The sequence below is a fragment of the Magnolia sinica genome, chromosome 9 (assembly GCF_029962835.1).
Source record: "Magnolia sinica isolate HGM2019 chromosome 9, MsV1, whole genome shotgun sequence".
In the NCBI taxonomy this organism is placed as follows: domain Eukaryota; kingdom Viridiplantae; phylum Streptophyta; class Magnoliopsida; order Magnoliales; family Magnoliaceae; genus Magnolia; species Magnolia sinica.
The window spans coordinates 87,649,351-87,669,012 of record NC_080581.1 but is presented as its reverse complement, the minus strand read 5'-3'; the positions used below and the strand labels follow the sequence as shown (position 1 = coordinate 87,669,012).

At 39.2% G+C, this 19,662-nt stretch overlaps 1 protein-coding gene across 2 annotated transcripts; it reads right to left on the bottom strand.

The window, feature by feature from the left end:
* Positions 1 to 9,295: 9,295 nt before the first annotated feature.
* LOC131256533 (heavy metal-associated isoprenylated plant protein 47-like) lies at positions 9,296 to 11,317 on the bottom strand. Of its 2 annotated transcripts, XM_058257387.1 has the most exons (4): positions 11,186 to 11,317; positions 10,845 to 10,895; positions 10,334 to 10,415; positions 9,296 to 9,798 (listed from the first exon to the last, which is right to left on the bottom strand). In XM_058257387.1, the coding sequence occupies exons 1-4, from the start codon at positions 11,189 to 11,191 to the stop codon at positions 9,506 to 9,508; spliced, it is 432 nt and encodes a 143-aa protein (XP_058113370.1). In that variant the 5' UTR covers positions 11,192 to 11,317; the 3' UTR covers positions 9,296 to 9,505. The 2 variants fall into 2 exon arrangements, with proteins under 2 accessions (XP_058113370.1, XP_058113371.1); XM_058257388.1 differs by lacking the exon at positions 10,845 to 10,895 and having other exon boundaries at positions 11,186 to 11,307.
* Positions 11,318 to 19,662: the final 8,345 nt, after the last annotated feature.

Sequence of the window (19,662 nt, the reverse complement as noted above, 5' to 3'; positions counted from 1 at the left end):
ATCATAATACGCATAATCAAGAACACCTTTACAAACATATTTACCAACTTAATAGATAACCTCGATTGTTTACTATATATATAATGCTCACACATACTAAAATCAATACTTTTAAAAATTGAAATTAAACAACATTCAAAAAGTACTTTCATACCCTGCTCGCTCATGTGGGCTAAGAGTGTATGCCACATACGTGCAAATGTGAAATTTGCTATGGACGTTGCAGCTCCACTCGATGAAATGCTCCTGATTAACCTGTAAAAGCTTACGTTCCTCTGTGCCTTCATAACTATGAGTACCTCTTTTGAAACTTTGAGGACACGATCAAACTCGATAAATCTGTACCCTAATGCCTCAAGCGCTCTTGGAGATATCAGACTATTCCTCAAATCAAGAACGTGTCTCACTTCGGTCCAGATACGCTCTATGCCATCAAACATCTTGATGCATACCAATCCAACACCCACTACTTTACAAGCATGATCATCGCCCATAAACACCTGGCTATCATCTTACTCACTATACCTGGTGAACTAATTCTGATGAGGCAATATATGGTACGAAGCCCTCGTATCCAAAATTCATTCTTCATCGAAGTACCCGAATTTTGTTGTGGTGAGCACATCACTATCATTCACTTTCCCACTGGATTCCATAGTTATTGGCCTCTGTAGAAGAATTATTTGATTTTATTTTTTTTTCTCGACTCATGATTCTAACAATTCTTTTTCATGTATTTGACATCCTACAATTCCATCACTTCACATAGTATAAAAATAGTAATTAATATGTATAATTAAAAAGTGCTTGTCTATTAATTAGATATTTACAAACATATTTACCTTAATTAAAAGATAACTATTTACCATATATACAATGCTCATGTATATTAAAATCAATACTTTTAAAAACTGTAATTAAACAACGTTGAAAAAGTACCTTCATACCCCACTCGCTTATATGGTGCAAGCGTGCATGCCACATACGTGCAGACGTGAAATCCTCTACAGACATTGCAACTCTACCCGATAAAGTGCTCCCAATTAACTTGTAAAAGTTTCCGTTCCTCTGTGCCTTTATGACTATAAGTGCCCTTTTTGAAACTTTGAAAACACGATCAAACCCAATGAATCTGCACTCTAGTGCCTCGAGCGCTCCTAGAAATATAAGTTGTTCCTCAAATCAGGAACGTGCCTCACTTCGGTAAAGATACATTCGTCTGTGCCTTTATGACTATGAGTGCCCCTTTTAAAACTTTAAAGACACGATTAAACCCGATGAATCTGCACTATAGTGCCTCGAGCACTCCTAGAGATATGGGTTGTTCCTCAAATCAGGAACATGCCTCATTTCGGTAAAGATACGTTCTATGTCATTAAACATCTTAATGCGCATCGATCTAACACCCACTATTTTACAAACATTATCATTGCTCATAAACACTTGGCCACCATTGCACTCACTATAACTAATGAACCAATTCCGATGAGGCATCATGTGATACGAAGCCCCCGTATATATCTAAAATTCATTATTTGTTAAAGTACACGAATTTTGATATGGTGAGCATGTCATTATCATTCACTTCCCCACTGGATTCTACAGTATTGGCTTCCATAGAAGAACTATCTGAATTTTCTTTTCTCGATTTAAGATTATGACAATTCTTTTTCATGTGTCCGACATTTTATTCATATAGGATAAACAAATAGTAAACAATATGTATAATTTAAGACCCGGTTGTTTGTTAATTAGCTATTAGGTGTAATCGACCTAATTTAGAAGATTAGCAATATAGGGTGGGGACCACGAGTTTGGACCGATTAGGTTTAGGCAATGTATATGAGTGGCCATGCTCTGCCGGAGGTGCACAAATCAAAGTCCCCATTCCTAATTAAGTCACAGGCCCAAACAAGTCGTCTCAAGTCTGGTCTTTAAACCATGTGTACTTTATTTTCCACCGGCCACTTCCATGGGCCCCACCTGAAAACGTGACTTGTATGCCCGGTTTCTTCTGCACGCGGTCATGACTGTTGACTTGCGACTTGCAGAGTCTAGAAACCATTGGCGGGTCATATATGGAGGGAGAAAAACTTTAAAATGCTCTTGTAGAGTATAATGGTTGATGTGCAGGCACTAAAATATTTCATAGTGGCATAAAAAGCTAGCATTAATTAAACCGTCCAAATCATGGGCAGAAGTTTAGATGGATCACAGTTCAAAAGTTACATTGAGTGATTTTTTTTAAATGATCGTTCTCTTGATATTTAATGGACGGTTAAGATGAAGTCTGGCTAATGTCCTGAATTCAAGAAACTAATGTCCTTCAATCAGGGTTTCCGATTTCTCCAAGGACACGACTTTCTAGTGATGAAATGTTCACATTAGTTCTCTATCTTTGGACGGTTAAACTGATCCTGACCGTTCATCTGTTGAGAATTCCCATTGATGGTTCATACTCCAATAGATGGGCACGCCCAGTGGCCATGTTAAAGCTATGGTGATGACCATGAAATGAATGGTGGGAAGAAGAAGACTAATCAATGATCCACGTTAAATAGGCACTTAGTCATCAAAGCATGGATGAGATTATTCAATCCTGAGCGTCAAATCATGGACCCATTGAGTACGGCAGCTTATATTAATGTTGACGTGAAAATTACTAATCCCTTGATTTTTCATCCTGATTGGACCACTGATGGCTCTTGTGTCATTCATTTCGAGAACACCCATCACATTCAATTCAAATCAGAGCCGACACAAAATTGCGGATTACACGCGGGTAGAAATCAACTAATGCACACACAAGCACATATGCCACGTGGCAGGCAGGTGACATGTCCAAGCCATCCATGCATTTATCTAGTTAATTGTAGTATGTTAAGTGTGCCATGATTTTAGAAATAAATTGACAGGTTTGAAACTTCAGATGATTTTTCACAACCACAAATTTATTTAGTTAATCGTGGCCTACATAACCAACGGACCAATTTGATTTTTGGGATAGAAAATCTACACTGTTGTACCCTTCTGATGGATGGCTTGGATATTTCACCTGTCCATGACACTGGCATATTTTGAGGCACGTGCCTTAGCTGACCTGTACACCCGCATTGGCATTGCAAAACTCGTCAGTGCATTGGTTCTTTGAAAAGTCAATGGAAAGAGTATTAACTTATAACTCATATTATTAAGTAGATGTGTACACGAACCGAGCTAGCTAGTTAGCTCGATCGACTCAACTTGAAAAAATCTCGATTCGATTCGATTTGAAGCTGAGTTCGAGCCGAGTTGAGCTGATTTTTTTAGCTCGAAAATGAGTTCGAGCTGACCCCAACTCGACTCGAACCCAGCTGAAATCGAACTCGAATCGAACTAGTTCAGTGACTCGGTTACTTTGATGTTGTTGTTGCTCACCAAGTATTTGATGAAATGATTCAAAGAAGTGTGGCTGGTGGCAAGGAAGGTATGTATACGAAACCAATACTTTTTTTTTTTTTTTAATTTAAATTTTTATGTTGCTTAGAAGGTGTTTGATAAAATACCTATAAATCCATTGCTCCTATTTCAAATACAATGAGATTTTAAAAGTACAGTTCAGGTGTTTGTAAAAACGCTACAATGACAAACTTGGCTGGATCTTAGCTTAAACTCAGCTCAAATTGGCCCAAGCTGCTGATTGAACGGAGCCAAGTTGGGCTAGTTAGGCTTGAGGACCGAGCTAAGCTGAGTTCGAGCTAAGGTCAGCTAGTGGCCGAGCTGAGTTGAGCTGAGGCCAGTTCAAGTCGATGTACACCGCTAATTACTAGGGGCAAAAATGTGCTGACAGCCCCATCGGGCTTTCAGGCCTAGCTCGTCTCACGCTGGGCTTGGGCTAAAGTATTAGGCCTGATGGCTGGGCTTGGGCTAGGGATTGAATTTCAAGTCCGTTTGTTCTTAGGTTAGGCTTGAATAGAGATGTCCAAAAGCTGTAAGCCTGCTCGCCGTTTAACTTAAAAAGATGATACCAGTGAGGGGTATTTTAGGCAAAAGGTTTTTTTTTGGCTCGAGTGGGCACCACTATGGTGTTATGTGAAATTCATGCCAATCAAAAGATGTGTTACCAAAATTTCAGTTCTCGACAACTATTCAATTAGAAATGGTGTACATGGCAACACCAACCCTCCAAATTGTTTCCCTTTGTGTGATCTACCTGGATAATTGAAAGGCATAATGTTTTAGTTCTTAGTACTATGTTTTAGTGTGGTATCTAATAGTTGGAGTGGATTTTATATAATCATTATGGTGGACCATGTAAGCACCGAGGGTAGACGTCTCAGTAGCTCCCTGGAGCTCCCATTTTTTTTTTTTTTTTTTCACGCACACACAACGTAGTGGGATTTCACACCTATGGATACTCGAATCCTTCCCCGAGTGTTGAAACTCCTGAGAGTCCACTGAAGCAAGAGTAACGATCCAAATGGGTGGGGCTCCACCTTGTTTGTGATCTTAGATTCATCCCTACAATCAAGTGTGCCACACCATGCTAGACCTATAATTTCCAAGTATCAGCTCCATCTATATTCGAAATGGACCACACCATTGGAAATAGTGTACAGTGTATGTTCACCTTTCCAAACTGTTTCTCTTCATATGACACACCTGATTAATTAATCAGCCTGATATTTAGAGCTCAGGCCTAAGTTTTAGTGTGATATCTAATGGATGGAGTAGATTTTATATAATTATCATGGTAGGCTTGTAAATACCAAGAGCAGACGTTTCTCTTCCACTTTTTCCATTGATATGGCCCACTCAATCACCAGTCGGCCTAATTTTTTTTCCATGTAATATCACACATCTAATAGTGGGAGTGGATCTCATACACAGCATGGGTGGCACATAAGTTTGGGTCCATATGATCCAAAGATTAGCCTATTTGGAACAGTGTAAAGAGACCCTCACCCTCCAAACTGTCTCCCTTTGTGGCGCCCATCTTATTAACTGATGGTTATGATTGTTTGAAACCAGGCCTAGGTTTTGGTATGTTATCTAATGGTTCGAGTAGATTTTATATCATCATCACAGTGGGTCGTATAAACATCAAAGGTTAATGTATCTCCCACCTTTTTTCTTAGCATGGCCCACCTCAATCAAGGGTCTGCCTGATTTTTTTCACCCATTTCCTAACCTGGTATTATGCATCTAATGGACGGAGTATATCTCATAGAAACATCACAGTGGACCCCATAAAAATTAAGGGTCTGTGTTCAGTTAAAAGAGGCAGGGACAAGTCAGTTTTTTTGGGCTCTGGCCAGGTTGGAGTTGCCTAGGGCTTGGTAAAATCATTTCAGGCCGAGCTTGGGTTGGACTAATTTGGCTCTTCATGGGCCCAGGCTGGGTATAGGCTTATCTTTAATAATATGGGCTGGACTTGGACAGAGCTTGGCCCGGCCTTAATACGAGCAGTTGACACCCCTAAATAGATGATAGAAAACCCCATGACCTTGCTATGGGTTTGCGAACACTAGCCCAGTGGAACGTAGCATGTGAACACTAACCGTGTCGCTTTGCTCTTTCTCACTCCAATCGAAATTGTGGTATGTACTGTTGACTAAAAAGGGGTATGTTTGACTTGAAAATGCTACTAACCAATAAAGCTATGAGGGGTTTCAACGCCTAACATAGATGACATCCAATCAGTCCATTATATGGCCCCTCATTTTTTCCTTGACGCCCAAAATTCAGGCAGATCTATATCTAAGACTATCAGTGATTAATATGTTGTTAATAAAAATCACTATTAAAATCACCTTCATTCATTGAAATTGAATACAATGCCCTCATTTATAAAAATCTATTATTTCTATAACCTTATTTTCTTTTTCAAATAACCACCATAGCTTGCATGACACTTTCTCAAATGATGCTATTACATCCGACAAAATTCCCATTTCCCCATTCCTAATAGCTTACAGAAAAAGCATGGTTAGGTACCACACTCAGGCTCAGGACTCGTCCCACACAACTTCAACCGTCGATATCATTTGAAGTGCTTCACATGATGCAACAGTTATCTCGGTAGGGGTCTTGGTACACATAGTGCATTGGCTGTGGTACGCTGTATTGGTAGGCCGAAGAAGTAGGCCATGCCACAGTTTCGATCGACGGCTTTTTCTCTTCCTCTTTCTTTTCCTCTTCCTTCTTCTCATCAACCACTGTATTCAATTCAAATCAGAGCCGACACAAAATTGCGGATTACACGCGGGTAGAAATCAACTAATGCACACACAAGCACATATGCCACGTGGCAGGCAGGTGACATGTCCAAGCCATCCATGCATTTATCTAGTTAATTGTAGTATGTTAAGTGTGCCATGATTTTAGAAATAAATTGACAGGTTTGAAACTTCAGATGATTTTTCACAACCACAAATTTATTTAGTTAATCGTGGCCTACATAACCAACGGACCAATTTGATTTTTGGGATAGAAAATCTACACTGTTGTACCCTTCTGATGGATGGCTTGGATATTTCACCTGTCCATGACACTGGCATATTTTGAGGCACGTGCCTTGGCTGACTTGTACACCCGCATTGGCATTGCAAAACTCGTCAGTGCATTGGTTCTTTGCAAAGTCAATGGAAAGAGTATTAACTTGTAACTCATATTATAAAGTAGATGTGTACACGAACCGAGCTAGCTAGTTAGCTCGTTCGACTCAACTTGAAAAAAGCTCGATTCGATTCGGCTTGAAGCTGAGTTCGAGCCGAGTTGACCTGATTTTTTTAGCTCGAAAATGAGTTCGAGTTGACCCCAACTCGACTCGAACCCAGTTGAAATCGAACTCGAATCGAACTAGTTCAGTGACTCGGTTACTTTGATGTTGTTGTTGCTCACCAAGTATTTGATGAAATGATTCAAAGAAGTGTGGCGACTGGCAAGGAAGGTATGTATATGAAACTAATATTCTTTTTTTTTTTTTTTTTTTTTTTTTTAAAATTTAAATTTTTATGTTTCTTAGAAGGTGTTTGATAAAATACCTATAAATCCATTGCTCCTGTCTCAAATACAATGAGATTTTAAAAGTATAGTTCAGGTGTTTGTAAAAACGCTACAATGACAAACTTGGCTCGATCTTAGCTTAAACTCAGCTCGAATTGGCCCAAGCTGCTGATTGAATGGAGCCAAGTTGGGCTAGTTAGGCTTGAGGATTGAGCTAAGCTGAGTTCGAGCTGAGGTCAGCTAGTGGCCGAGCTGAGTCGAGTTGAGGCCAGTTCAAGTCGATGTACACCGCTAATTACTAGGGGCGAAAATGTGCTGACAGCGCCATCGGACTTTCAGGCCTGGCCCGTCTCACGCTGGGCTTGGGCTAAAGTATTAGGCCTGATGGCTGGGCTTGGGCTAGGGCTTGAATTTCAAGTCCGTTTGTTCTTAGGTTAGGCTTGAATAGAGATGTCCAAAAGCTGTAAGCCTGCTCGCCGTTTAACTTAAAAAGATGATACCAGTGAGGGGTATTTTAGGCAAAAGGTTTTTTTTTGGCTCGAGTGGGCGCCACCATGGTGTTACGTGAAATTCATGCCAATCAAAAGATGTGTTATCGACAACTATTCAATTAGAAATAGTGTACATGGCAACACCGACCCTCCAAATTGTTTCCCTTTGTGTGACCTACCTAGATAATTGAAAGGCATAATGTTTTAGTTCTTGGTACTATGTTTTAGTGTGGTATCTAATAGTTGGAGTGGATTTTATATAATCATTATGGTGGACTATGTAAGCACCGAGGGTAGACGTCTCAGTAGCTCCCTGGAGCTCCCATTTTTTTTTTTTTTTTTTTTTTTTCACGCACACACAACGTAGTGGGATTTCACACCTATGGATACTCGAATCCTTCCCCGAGTGTTGAAACTCCTGAGAGTCCACTGAAGCAAGAGTAACGATCCAAATGGGTGGGGCTCCACCTTGTTTGTGATCTTAGATTCATCCCTACAATCAAGTGTGCCACACCATGCTAGACCTATAATTTCCAAGTATCAGCTCCATCTATATTCGAAATGGACCACACCATTGGAAATAGTGTACAGTGTATGTTCACCTTTCCTAACTGTTTCTCTTCATATGACACACCTGATTAATTAATCAGCCTGATATTTAGAGCTCAGGCCTAAGTTATAGTGTGATATCTAATGGTTGGAGTAGATTTTATATAATTATCATGGTAGGCTTGTAAATACCAAGAGTAGACGTATCTCTTCCACTTTTTCCATTGATATGGCCCACTCAATCACCAGTCAGCCTAATTTTTTTTTCCATGTAATATCACACATCTAATAGTGGGAGTGGATCTCATACACAGCATGGGTGGCACATAAGTTTAGGTCCATATGATCCAAAGATTAGCCTATTTGGAACAGTGTAAAGAGACCCTCACCCTCCGAACTCTCCCTTTGTGGCGCCCATCTTATTAACTGATGGTTATGATTGTTTGAAACCAGGCCTAGATTTTGGTATGTTATCTAATGGTTGGAGTAGATTTTATATCATCATCACAGTGGGTCGTATAAACATCAAAGGTTAATGTATCTCCCACCTTTTTTCTTAGCATGGACCACCTCAATCAAGGGTCTGCCTGATTTTTTTCACCCATTTCCTAACCTGGTATTATGCATCTAATGGACGGAGTATATCTCATAGAAACATCACAGTGGACCCCATAAAAATTAAGGGTCTGTGTTCAGTTAAAAGAGGCAGGGCCAAGTCAGTTTTTTTGGGCTCTGGCCGGGTTGGAGTTGCCTAGGGCTTGGTAAAATCATTTCAGCCGAGCTTGGGTTGGACTAATTTGGCTCTTCATGGGCCCAGGCTGGGTATAGGCTTATCTTTAATAATATAGGCTGGACTTGGACAGAGCTTGGCCCGGCCTTAATACGAGCAGTTGACACCCCTACATATATAATAGAAAACCCCATGACCTTGCTATGGGTTTGCGAACACTAGCCCAGTGGAACGTAGCACGTGAACACTAAATGTGTCGCTTTGCTCTTTCTCACTCCAATCGAAATTGTGGTATGTAATGTTGACTTAAAAGGGGTATGTTTGACTTGAAAATGCTACTAACCAAAAAAGCTATGAGGGGTTTCAACGCCTAACATAGATGACATCCAATCAGTCCATTATATGGCCCCTCATGTTTTCCTTGACGCCCAAAATTCAGGCAGATCTATATCTAAGACTATCAGTGATTAATATGTTGTTAATAAAAATCACTATTAAAATCACCTTCATTCATTGAAATTGAATACAATGCCCTCATTTATAAAAATCTATTATTTCTATAACCTTATTTTCTTTTTCGAATAACCACCGTAGCTTGCATGACACTTTCTCAAATGATGCTATTACATCCGACAAAATTCCCATTTTCCCATTCCTAATAGCTTACAGAAAAAGCATGGTTAGGTACCACACTCAGGCTCAGGACTCGTCCCACACAACTTCAACCGTCGATATCATTTGAAGTGCTTCACATGATGCAACAGTTATCTCGGTAGGGGTCTTGGTACACATAGTGCATTGGCTGTGGTACGCTGTATTGGTAGGCCGAAGAAGTGGGCCATGCCACAGTTTCGATCGACGGCTTTTTCTCTTCCTCTTTCTTTTCCTCTTCCTTCTTCTCATCAACCACTGTGAGGCTAATCAGCTCTGTGATTCCCATCTTCTTTCTAAGCAGGGTTGTCAATGTGACTGAGTCGACTCCATCGCCAACCACTGCAAGTTGGTCCATATCATTGCCCTCCAACGTAGCAGATATAACACCTGTAAAAAACAATCCAAACCACATCTTAGAACCCAAATCAGAAATTAAAAAGATGGCTAGTCCATCAGGTTTGCCAGTTCATGGCATATCTTGGTTTGGTTCAAAACTTCAAGGTAAAGAAAACATAGGTAATCTAGTACAACATTTGGAGAGTTGACTCACTGAGTCGACTCAACTCATGGGTTCTCCAAATCAAGTCAGTAGTGAACTTGGGAACCATTTGGAAGTACCACTACTCACTGAGTGGACTTGGCTCATCTGGTTTGTGCTTAGACTGGTGCGGGAAAATGAATGTGATGTCCACCATTTGGGTTGAAATTTGGAATTCCCACACAATCGCATCCCATCCGTTGAAACCATCAGAATGAGATCAAGTGCAACCATCAGCCTTCATGAACTCAATAGACTCAGTGAGTCAACTTAGTTTGCGCCACCCACGCCACTCGTGATTTTTATGACAGCTTGGATCTCTCATTGAAGAAGTTAGAACTGCGAACTTCACGTGGCATCTGAGCTAAATGCGGGTGAAATCACCTGGTAGGCTGACTACAGCCTTCATGGCCTTGGACCGGCACTTGGGATTATTCATCGTCGGGACTTTTATCACAATTTTTTGCTGTAAATAGGAAAAAAAAAAAAGAAAAAAAGAAAAAAAGAAAAAAGGTTACTACAATGAAAACCTCATAAAAGTTCATATAAACTACTTAAGTAGAGTTGTACATGATTTGAACTGAGTCAAGATTGGCACAGCTCGACTCAGCTCGGCCACTAGCTGACTCCATCTCAAACTTGGCTCAGCTCAGTCTTCGATCCTGACTGGCCAGCTCGACTTGGTTCAGTCAGCAGCTCGGGCCAGTTCGAGTCTGTGTGGCATTTTCTCAAACACATGGAGTGCACCTTCAATTTCTCATGGTATGCAAAATAGCAGCAGCATTTTATAGGTATTTCATAAAACATTTAGTTGGTAGCATCAAAATCAAGATACAATGGTAGTTTTATCATGTAATGTTTTCTTTTTTTATTATGATTTGTTTCATATCCATACCTTCCTCCCCACCAGCTGAACCCCCGGAGAATCCATCCACCCGAAACAATACTTCATTGAGTCATTTCATCAAACACACACTTGGTGAGCAACAACAATATCAAAATAACTGAGTCACAGAACTGGTTCGATTCGAGTTGAGGTTCAATCTGAGTCGATTCCAGCTTAGAGAAGCTCGAACTTGGCTTAAAATTTTTCCCGAAAAACAGCTCGACTCGGCTCGAACTCAGTTCCGAACTGAGTCGAATCAAGTCGAGCGAGTTAACCGAGCTAACTCGGTTCGTGTACAGATCTGTCTTCAGGAAAACAACCATAGTAAAAGGATGACTAATATTAGATACCTTCATTGTCGTTCTTTAGTAATCAACCACAGCTGAAACGTTGGTTGTGTGTGATTGCTTATCCCACGCAATGATTTTCAGCCAAGATACAATTAAGGACAATGAAGATCGTTGAGTGTGGCTGTCGGTCCAGCAACTGGAATGATTGAATGTGAGATCTAAGACTCCTCTATTTATAGCCATTAAAAAACAGAAAGATTTTCTTTCTTTTCAAACCGTATTACTTCGTTGAAGGTGATAAGGGGCCCTACAGAGAAATGTTTTATGGAATAATAAATTAAGATAAATCTCGGACGACGCGTTATCGCGTTGATATCAGCCGTTCATTAGATGTTGGGACGCCATTATTGATCGATTACTGTGCAATGCCCCACTGTGGAGTTCTTCGTACCTTATGTGGGTGCGTACCTATATATGTAGGACCCAAGTGGGACATCTACAATCACGGTGGGCCATTGGGTAGGAAGGGTCCGCTGTGGATTGTACATGGCCACGATATCATCCTGATCGTATGATCACAGTCTTTCAAGTAAGGGCTTGTGAAATGGACGGTGGTACGGTTCTTCCTTGCAACGTATATTTCTTATGCTGATGTATCGATTGGATTTCATCAATACGTCAGTTAGGCCCCACTTGAAACTATGGTTGGTGAACTAAAGTGAAAGGTTAGTGACCGGAACATGAACGTTTTCTCCACCTTTTCATTTTAAAAGTTAATGGGACAAATTTGAGTCTTTTTTTTTTTACTAAAATAGAGTCAATGTTGGGTCATATTAATTATAAAAGTCATTGGAATCAAGTTTGAGATTTTTACTAAAATGACCTCAAGATTGGGTCATGCTAATTTTAAAAGTTGTTGGGGTCAATTTTGAGATTTTTACTAAAATGACCTCAAAGTTAGATCAAACTTAGTAATTAGCCCTGCTTTACAAATTTTATGGTGTCCATTAGTATGCAATTCGACACATAGATCAAACTTAGTAATTAGCCCTACTAAAATGGCCTCAAAGTTAAATCAAACTTAGTAATTAGCCCTATCATATCATCATGATGGTAAGAGGGATTTGAATTGCGTACTACATGCATATTGTGTAAACTTTGTGGGGCTCATTGTGACTGTTGTATTTTATCCATGCCGTCTATTCATTTTCTCAGCTCATTTTAATGCATGACACCAAAATTAAAGCATATACAAAGCTAAATTGGAGTACACCATTGGAAATGGTGTGAATTGCTCACCTTCTGTTTAAAACTTCTTGGAGGACCACAAAAGTTTTGGATCAAGCTGAATTTGAGTTTACCCATAATTCATGTCTAAATGACCTTATGAACGATTTGGATGACATATAAACATCATTGTGGGTTGTCGTGAGGTTTTAACGGTGAACATCTCTATTCCCAATGCTTCTACGGTGTGTTATACCGTAGCTTTCGATATGATTCAATTTTGGGATCATGCCTTAAACTAATTCTACAAAATAAATTGAAGGAGTGGATTAGTCACATACATCTATCGTTGTAACATCTTGAATTTTCATTAGAATTATTTTATTTTATCATCTAGTGCTCTTTAATACTCGATCTTATCTTATACACGGGTGTTACTGGTAAAGAACCACACAAAATTGATTAATTATTGTAGGAAGCTAAAGAATACGATCAATCACCAAAATCTTAGGCCTAGTCCTATGATCTATTAGTCAAGGGCTAAGATCTAGGAGACTCACCGTTGATAAATCAGAATAACCATAGCTCAATAAAGATCTACTTAAATTTGAGATAACTATGGATTAGATCTTGATTAACCCATGTACACAAATCAAAGTGATCACATTACCCTTTTAGCCTAAAAATCAATGATTTAGGATGATTATGACTACACCACCATTTTCGCTAATTACGAATAGGTCACACCATAAACTTAGGTAATCTCAACTCTAATCACGCGCACAAAAAAACCTCACTATCCAATTTATTCTAGAAATGGCCGAATTAACTAAATAAGCTCTAATACAGGGGCGAGACCCCGTCTTAAAAAAAAAAAAAAAAACTAAACAAACTTAAGCTGTTGGTTAGTGAACCATTGAATTTGAAATTATAGAAAGAAGTTTGTCTTAACGGGCTTGACATCTATCATGAGACATTAAGTCAAGATCATACATCAAATCGTTCAACTTAGACTTGCAAGGTGAGCATATGACATGTGCGAATGCCCTTAAAAACTGTCATGAACTTGAGCTAATTGTCCCTAACTGATCTTTACTAAAGTTGTGGGTTTGAAACCATTAGATCATAGTTAAATTAAGAACACTAATATCCTGCACATTTGTATAGTCATGATTCCGATCGATGATCGGCAACCATTGAATTGACTTTGAATCATACCAATTGATCGACACATCTGAATGGTTGGGTAATCATAACCATACACATATCACTACCATGGACAACTATCCTATGGCATAGTCACATCTCTTAGCAGACCCCAATAGCTAAAAACAACCTCCTATAGGGTTGAAATACCAAATACCTAGCCATCAACCTAGACCCTTAGCATATGCCAAATCTATACCCTTGGCAGATTCTAACCTTAACCCTTAACACATGCCAACTTGGACCCTTAATACATCCCAACCTGAACTCTAAACATATAATAACCTAGACCTTTTACAAATGACAACCTTGACCCTTACCAAAATAAGGTTTTACCTTAATTAAGGACTCCAATTATAGTTCCCTAGGATGATAGAGACATCGAAGAATAGAATGAAGATGATATGTTCATTGGAAAATATAATGTATGATCGTAGTGGTGGAAACGATGGAGGAAATCTCAAAGAAAATGAGTTTTCAGACGAATTCTAGGGAAATAATGAATGCCGGAGACTAACGTTGGAAGAAGAGTGGTACTGGTCCCATGAAGGAAGTTTCCCAAGAAGAAAAACCTCTTGCAAAAAGGGTATAAAAGGCAAGTGTTATCATTATGTATCTTTGGTCCTATATACGAGGGAGCTTCATACACCATCTGTGGGGGCCTATGCATGGAATCCACTTCATCCATTCTCCTCTGAATTGCATGAAAGGCTATTGTAAAAAAAAATTGACCAACATCTATTAATTATATAGACCACATCACAAGGAAATAGTTCATAGTAAACAGACACTATTATTAGTTGTCTTCTTTTATGGGCCACATAGAGGTTGTATGAGCATGAGATTATCATCTTCTTAAGTAAATCGTGGGCCATAAAGAAAATGAACAGATAAGATCTACCTTTCAGTGGGCCACAACATGCCTTGGAAAGAGTTGTATTAGCATTGGAATCCAAGCATGGGCATTTTCATCCAAATCTTTTCCACTTTTTTGTGAGAGGGCAAAAAATAAAAGGTTATAAAAAGGAAGCTAGGCTAAAACATATTAAGAGCCTATTTTAACGCCATTTGGATAAAAATCCCGCCCAATTTCTTCTTCTTACTTGAGAGAAGGTTGGCAAGGGGTCAGGTTTGCCCGACTAGATAGGAGGTCGATTAGGTGCGGCCCTCATTGCGGGGCATACATTGATTTAATTATTTAATATGTGTTGCTGCTCATCTGTTTTGCCGAATCATTTTAGTGTATGATCAGCCCAAAAATGAAAGAGATGGACCATACTCTACAAAATAGTGGTGACGAACACCCTATCATTAAAAACCTCCTAGGGCCATCATCATGCTTATATAATGTTTATTTTCCATCCCATCTATTAATAAGCTTACATGAAGGAAAAAATCAACTTGATCCAAAACTTTTGTAGCCTATTAGTGGTCAATCGCCACTGTTTTCTATGGTGTCTTCCACTGAGAATTGGATCAACTTCATTTTTGAGCCCATAGACTAAAATAGTTAGCCAAAACAGATGGATAACATGGATATGGAATACATGCATCAAAGTAAGCCCCACAGCAAGGGCTGCACCTAATCCACTCCCGACCCTACGTGCCAAACTTTTTAATTTTATTTTATTATTATTATTATTATTATTTTTACACACACACTTACACCTCACATACACCCACACACTTACACCACAGTGAAATTTTGTCACAATGAATACTGGAACCATGACCCCGTGTTGAGTCCACCACCAAGGAGGCATGAGCTACTAAGGAGGCCACATGGTGAAATTTCAATGCAATGGATACCGGAACCCATGACCTCGTGTTGAGTCTACCACCTAGGGGGCATGATCTAGTAGAACTTCACTACAATAGGTACTCAAAACCATGATCGCCTGTTAAAACTCTTGTGAATCTATCACCAAGTTCTTTCAACAAGTTATTGGTTTAGCCCATGGGTCAAGCTTTGCCTTGTATGTATGGCCTTACTAATTTCTAGGTCAGACCTGTTCTCAAATCATTATACCCTGATATGACCCCACCTCCCAACTTAACATGCTTGGGTTATATTCCTCCTATATGTCATTTCAATCCTCGGGATTTGTTCTTCTGGATATCTACTAGAAACATTCAAGTGGGACATAAGAATTTTATCAATTTTTAAGTCAGGTCAGGCTTAGGTTAGCCAAGCCAAATTTTTTCAATCTCCAGCTTAGGCCTGATGTGTTAGGCCCATGCTCGGCTTAGCCCTGGTTGGATCCTCATATATTAAGTGTCGGCCGGGTTGGGTTTGAGCCTAACCTAGCCCATCCCTAGCCCATCACTACCCCAAAAAGAAGGAATGACTGTCCCATTTAACTCATAGGACCCAAGTGGGACACCTACGATCACGGTGGGCCATTGGGTAGAAAGGGTCCACTGTAGATTGTACATGGCCACAATATCTTCTTGATATGATGATCACAGCTTTTTCAAGTAAGGGCTTGTGAAATGGACGGTGGTACGGTAGTCTATTTCGTATGCTGATGTCTTTATATGGTTGTCATCATCCTATCGTGGTTAGTTTTGGAGGATGTGAAATCTTCGGTGGATTCTTCCCGTACTACGTGGGTTCACTTGGGTCCCACGTAGGTACGAATAATTTGCATTGTAAAATGGTTCTAGAGGTGCGATCCTGTGTTACCCGTGGTGCCGGGAAGATGTGGGGTCCATCTGATGCACAAAGGACATCCAACCTGTCCATCACATCCGCGAATTCCTTTTGTTTTCGGGTGAAGAAAATCAGCTCGATACAAAACTGACGTAAGCCATGGAATAGAGAAAATTGTAGTAGGGAATTTTTCACCCTTGACTTGCACTACAGATCACCTGAGTTGTAAAACAGACTGATTTTGGTCCTAACCATTAATCCAGGCCAGATGAAAAGGATGAATAGAATGGATTGCAGATATAATACACTGTGGTCTCCTATTCAAATCAACGGTAGTTATACACTCTCAACTTGTTCCCTGTTTTATCGATCACCTCAGTTTTGAATTGGAATGATTTTTGGGCAGCACGAGTACTTTTAGATAACGCATCGGATGAGTGGATTGGATGTCACGAATACATCAGTCAGGCTCCACTTCTATGAGGTACCACCGTAGTTTACGGTGCTACCGCGTCACGTAGTTCTATGGTTTGCGAAATAAAATGAAAGGTTGGTGGCCAGAACATTCCTAGTCAACGCTACTCTTTTTCGTTTGGCTTCTGGGACGCGGTTTGGCTAGTGACGCTGCAGCTAGCAAGGGCTAGGGCTCGGTGCTCTGTGGGCCCTACATGATCTATGTGTTTTATCCACACCGTCAATCCATTTTTGCATATCAATTTAATACGTTACACTATAAAGAGGTAGATCAAAATCTTAGGTGGACCACATCATGGGAAAACAGTAGGGATTGAATGTCCACCATTAAAAACTTCATAGAGCCCACTGTAATGTTTATTTGACATTAGGTCATACAGACCTGATATGACCCTGCCTCACATCCTTGTCTGACTCTTATACATGCCGGGGTTATATTCTACAAATATGTAGTTAATAATAACTTTTGAGGGTGTTTGTTGAGAGGAAAACAACTATGTTATTGCACTTTGAAGAAATGTGTTCAAACTGTCCGAGCGTCGATCCAAAATGAATCTTGTTCATCCAATGCACTTGCATGAATGAGAGTACCAAAGGTAGATTTTCAAAGTTTGGGGTCTTTATCTGGGCCAACCAAAGCAGGACAAGTATGATAATATGCTTGAAGTCTGGAGATGGGATTCTACGCCACCTTGACTACCATTGTGCAAGTGGACACTTTCAATGGAAACCTATGATATATAAGTGGTCTTGATTAAGGTCCCTGCTGTAGGGGCCCACTTATGTAACATCATGTCTATAGAAGCGGATTTCCTTGTGACCATGCAATAGGGGTCCACTATGATACACATGTGTTTCTATCCGTGCCATCCATCCCCTTTACTAGCTCATTTCAGCGTATAAGCCCAAAAATAAAGCAGATCCAAAGCTCAAGAAGACCTCACCGTAAAAATAGTGGGGATAATCACACCTATTTGCCATCCAACAAGTTCATGAGGTCACACAGAGTTGGATGAAGGAAGAAGACAAATATCAGCTAGATCCACAAGTTTTGTGGCCCTAAGAAGTTTTTAATGGTATGAATTCAATCATCGCTTTTTGGTGTGGTGCAGTCCACTTAAGATCTGGAGCTGCTTCATATGGGACTCATGCCCTAAAATGAGCTGGCAAAAATCGATGGATGGCATTGATAAAACACATACATCATGTCGCGCCCCAAAGTGCCTGCTGGTGCAATCAGGCAATCTGCTTCCAATATTTGTTCCACTTTTCTGCCCCACCGTGCATGTCCAATTGCATGTACCTCAGTAACATTCCCACTTGCATTTTTTAGAATTGCTCCCATTATATTACAAATTTGCAATATAATTTGAGATCATCTACCATTTATTACCAATTATAAGTACATTTTTCCCATTATATATTCAAAGAGTCCATTTTTTAGGGACTACCTCTCCATGCTACACATGAAAGGAGGATAAGTCAATATCATCCATCTAATGGGCACTATCAAGGATGGTTTGTGGCTCAAAATACCACACCATGAGACCATCTCCATTGTTACTTCTCTTGACGTTAACTAACAGACGTTGATTGTTGACCAACTTTGTTTCCTACCATTGCTTTAAAGACCATTAATGAAATGGTTATAATTATCCGATAGATATATATTTTTAAATCATATTCCATCCACTAGATGGAATGGCTTAAATCTTTGCTGAATCTATTGTGATTCATTTTTCTAATATAATATGGCTAAGGAAATTAACACTCTCCTTTTAGAATTTACATTTTGAGATCGCATACAACTGATTATCTGTATACCTCAGTTTTCATAACCCGAGCTTAATACTTGTTTTCCGAAATTCCGTGTATTAACCTTTAAAGATATCTCAAAGTTTACCTATATTTTCTTTTCGTTTTTAGAGTTGACAATTCAGTAGAAGAGAAACAAATCAAGTATAAAGGAATGTCTCAATATACATATCAAAATACAAATGGTTGCTCGAAGGCTTATACAAACCAATGTATCAACACTAAAAATTAAAATAATTTGATAATAAAAGTAAACTATAATTTAAAGCTGCAAGATCATCAAGCTCTTCATGCTCAATACCAGAATCAATCTGTACATCATTCACATATCCTGTACTAACTGAATATGTTTTGATAGCGTTAATGACTATCGTAGTGAAGTATACCCCCAAGATTTATCAAAACATTATGTTAATTAAGCATAGTTTATCATAAACAATCTATAATAAATATTTTACGATGACCATCATAGTAATAAGATAGAGTTCATCATATACACATACATTATATTAATAAATTTCAGAATAATATTCTTGTTTAAATGCATAAATGCATGTACATGCTCGCAAACCTAAGGATGCTCATTCAGCTGGCAAAAAGGTTGCCCAAGGAGTACTAGCTACTTGAAAAACTACTCAAGATGCGCCCAATGAAAACTAGCCATTCAGAAAAGACCATGTAATGAGGACACTCAAGGCGAACAAGCCTCTCGGAGAAGTACTCTACGATACGCCCTAGAAGAACTAGGCACCTGAAAATTAAAATCCATGCAACGAGTACAAGACCTACAGTTTCAAATCTTCTAAACTTCCAATCAAATAAATTTGAATTAGCTAAACTTCCAATCAAATAAATTTGAATTAGCAATTCATAAAAAATCAAAATGCAGTCAGAGTAAATTATAAACTATAATACAAATTAGAAGAATAGAAATAGTGGGGAAAAGTAGAAGAAGAAAGCAAGATAAAAAAGAAATTTATGAAGTTGTCCAGGTCTAAAAAGGACTGATATATTTTCTGTATCCGAGATCAAATCCTAAATTTCAAGAACCAAATACATCAAATCTTGACAAAAAAAATAAAAATAAAATGCAGAAAGATGCTCGTGCATTCATAAATCACATAGAAAATCACTGAATCTGGTAATAAAGAACGAAAATGCA

What these genes read in the sequence shown, in the direction of transcription:
- LOC131256533 (XM_058257387.1), bottom strand. An exon ending in TTCAGCTGGTGGGGAGGAAG is followed by an intron (nt 10,416 to 10,844) that starts GTATGGATATGA and finishes TCCTATTTACAG; the next exon opens with CAAAAAATTGTGATAAAAGT. An exon ending in GGCTGTAGTCAGCCTACCAG is followed by an intron (nt 9,799 to 10,333) that starts GTGATTTCACCC and finishes TGTTTTTTACAG; the next exon opens with GTGTTATATCTGCTACGTTG.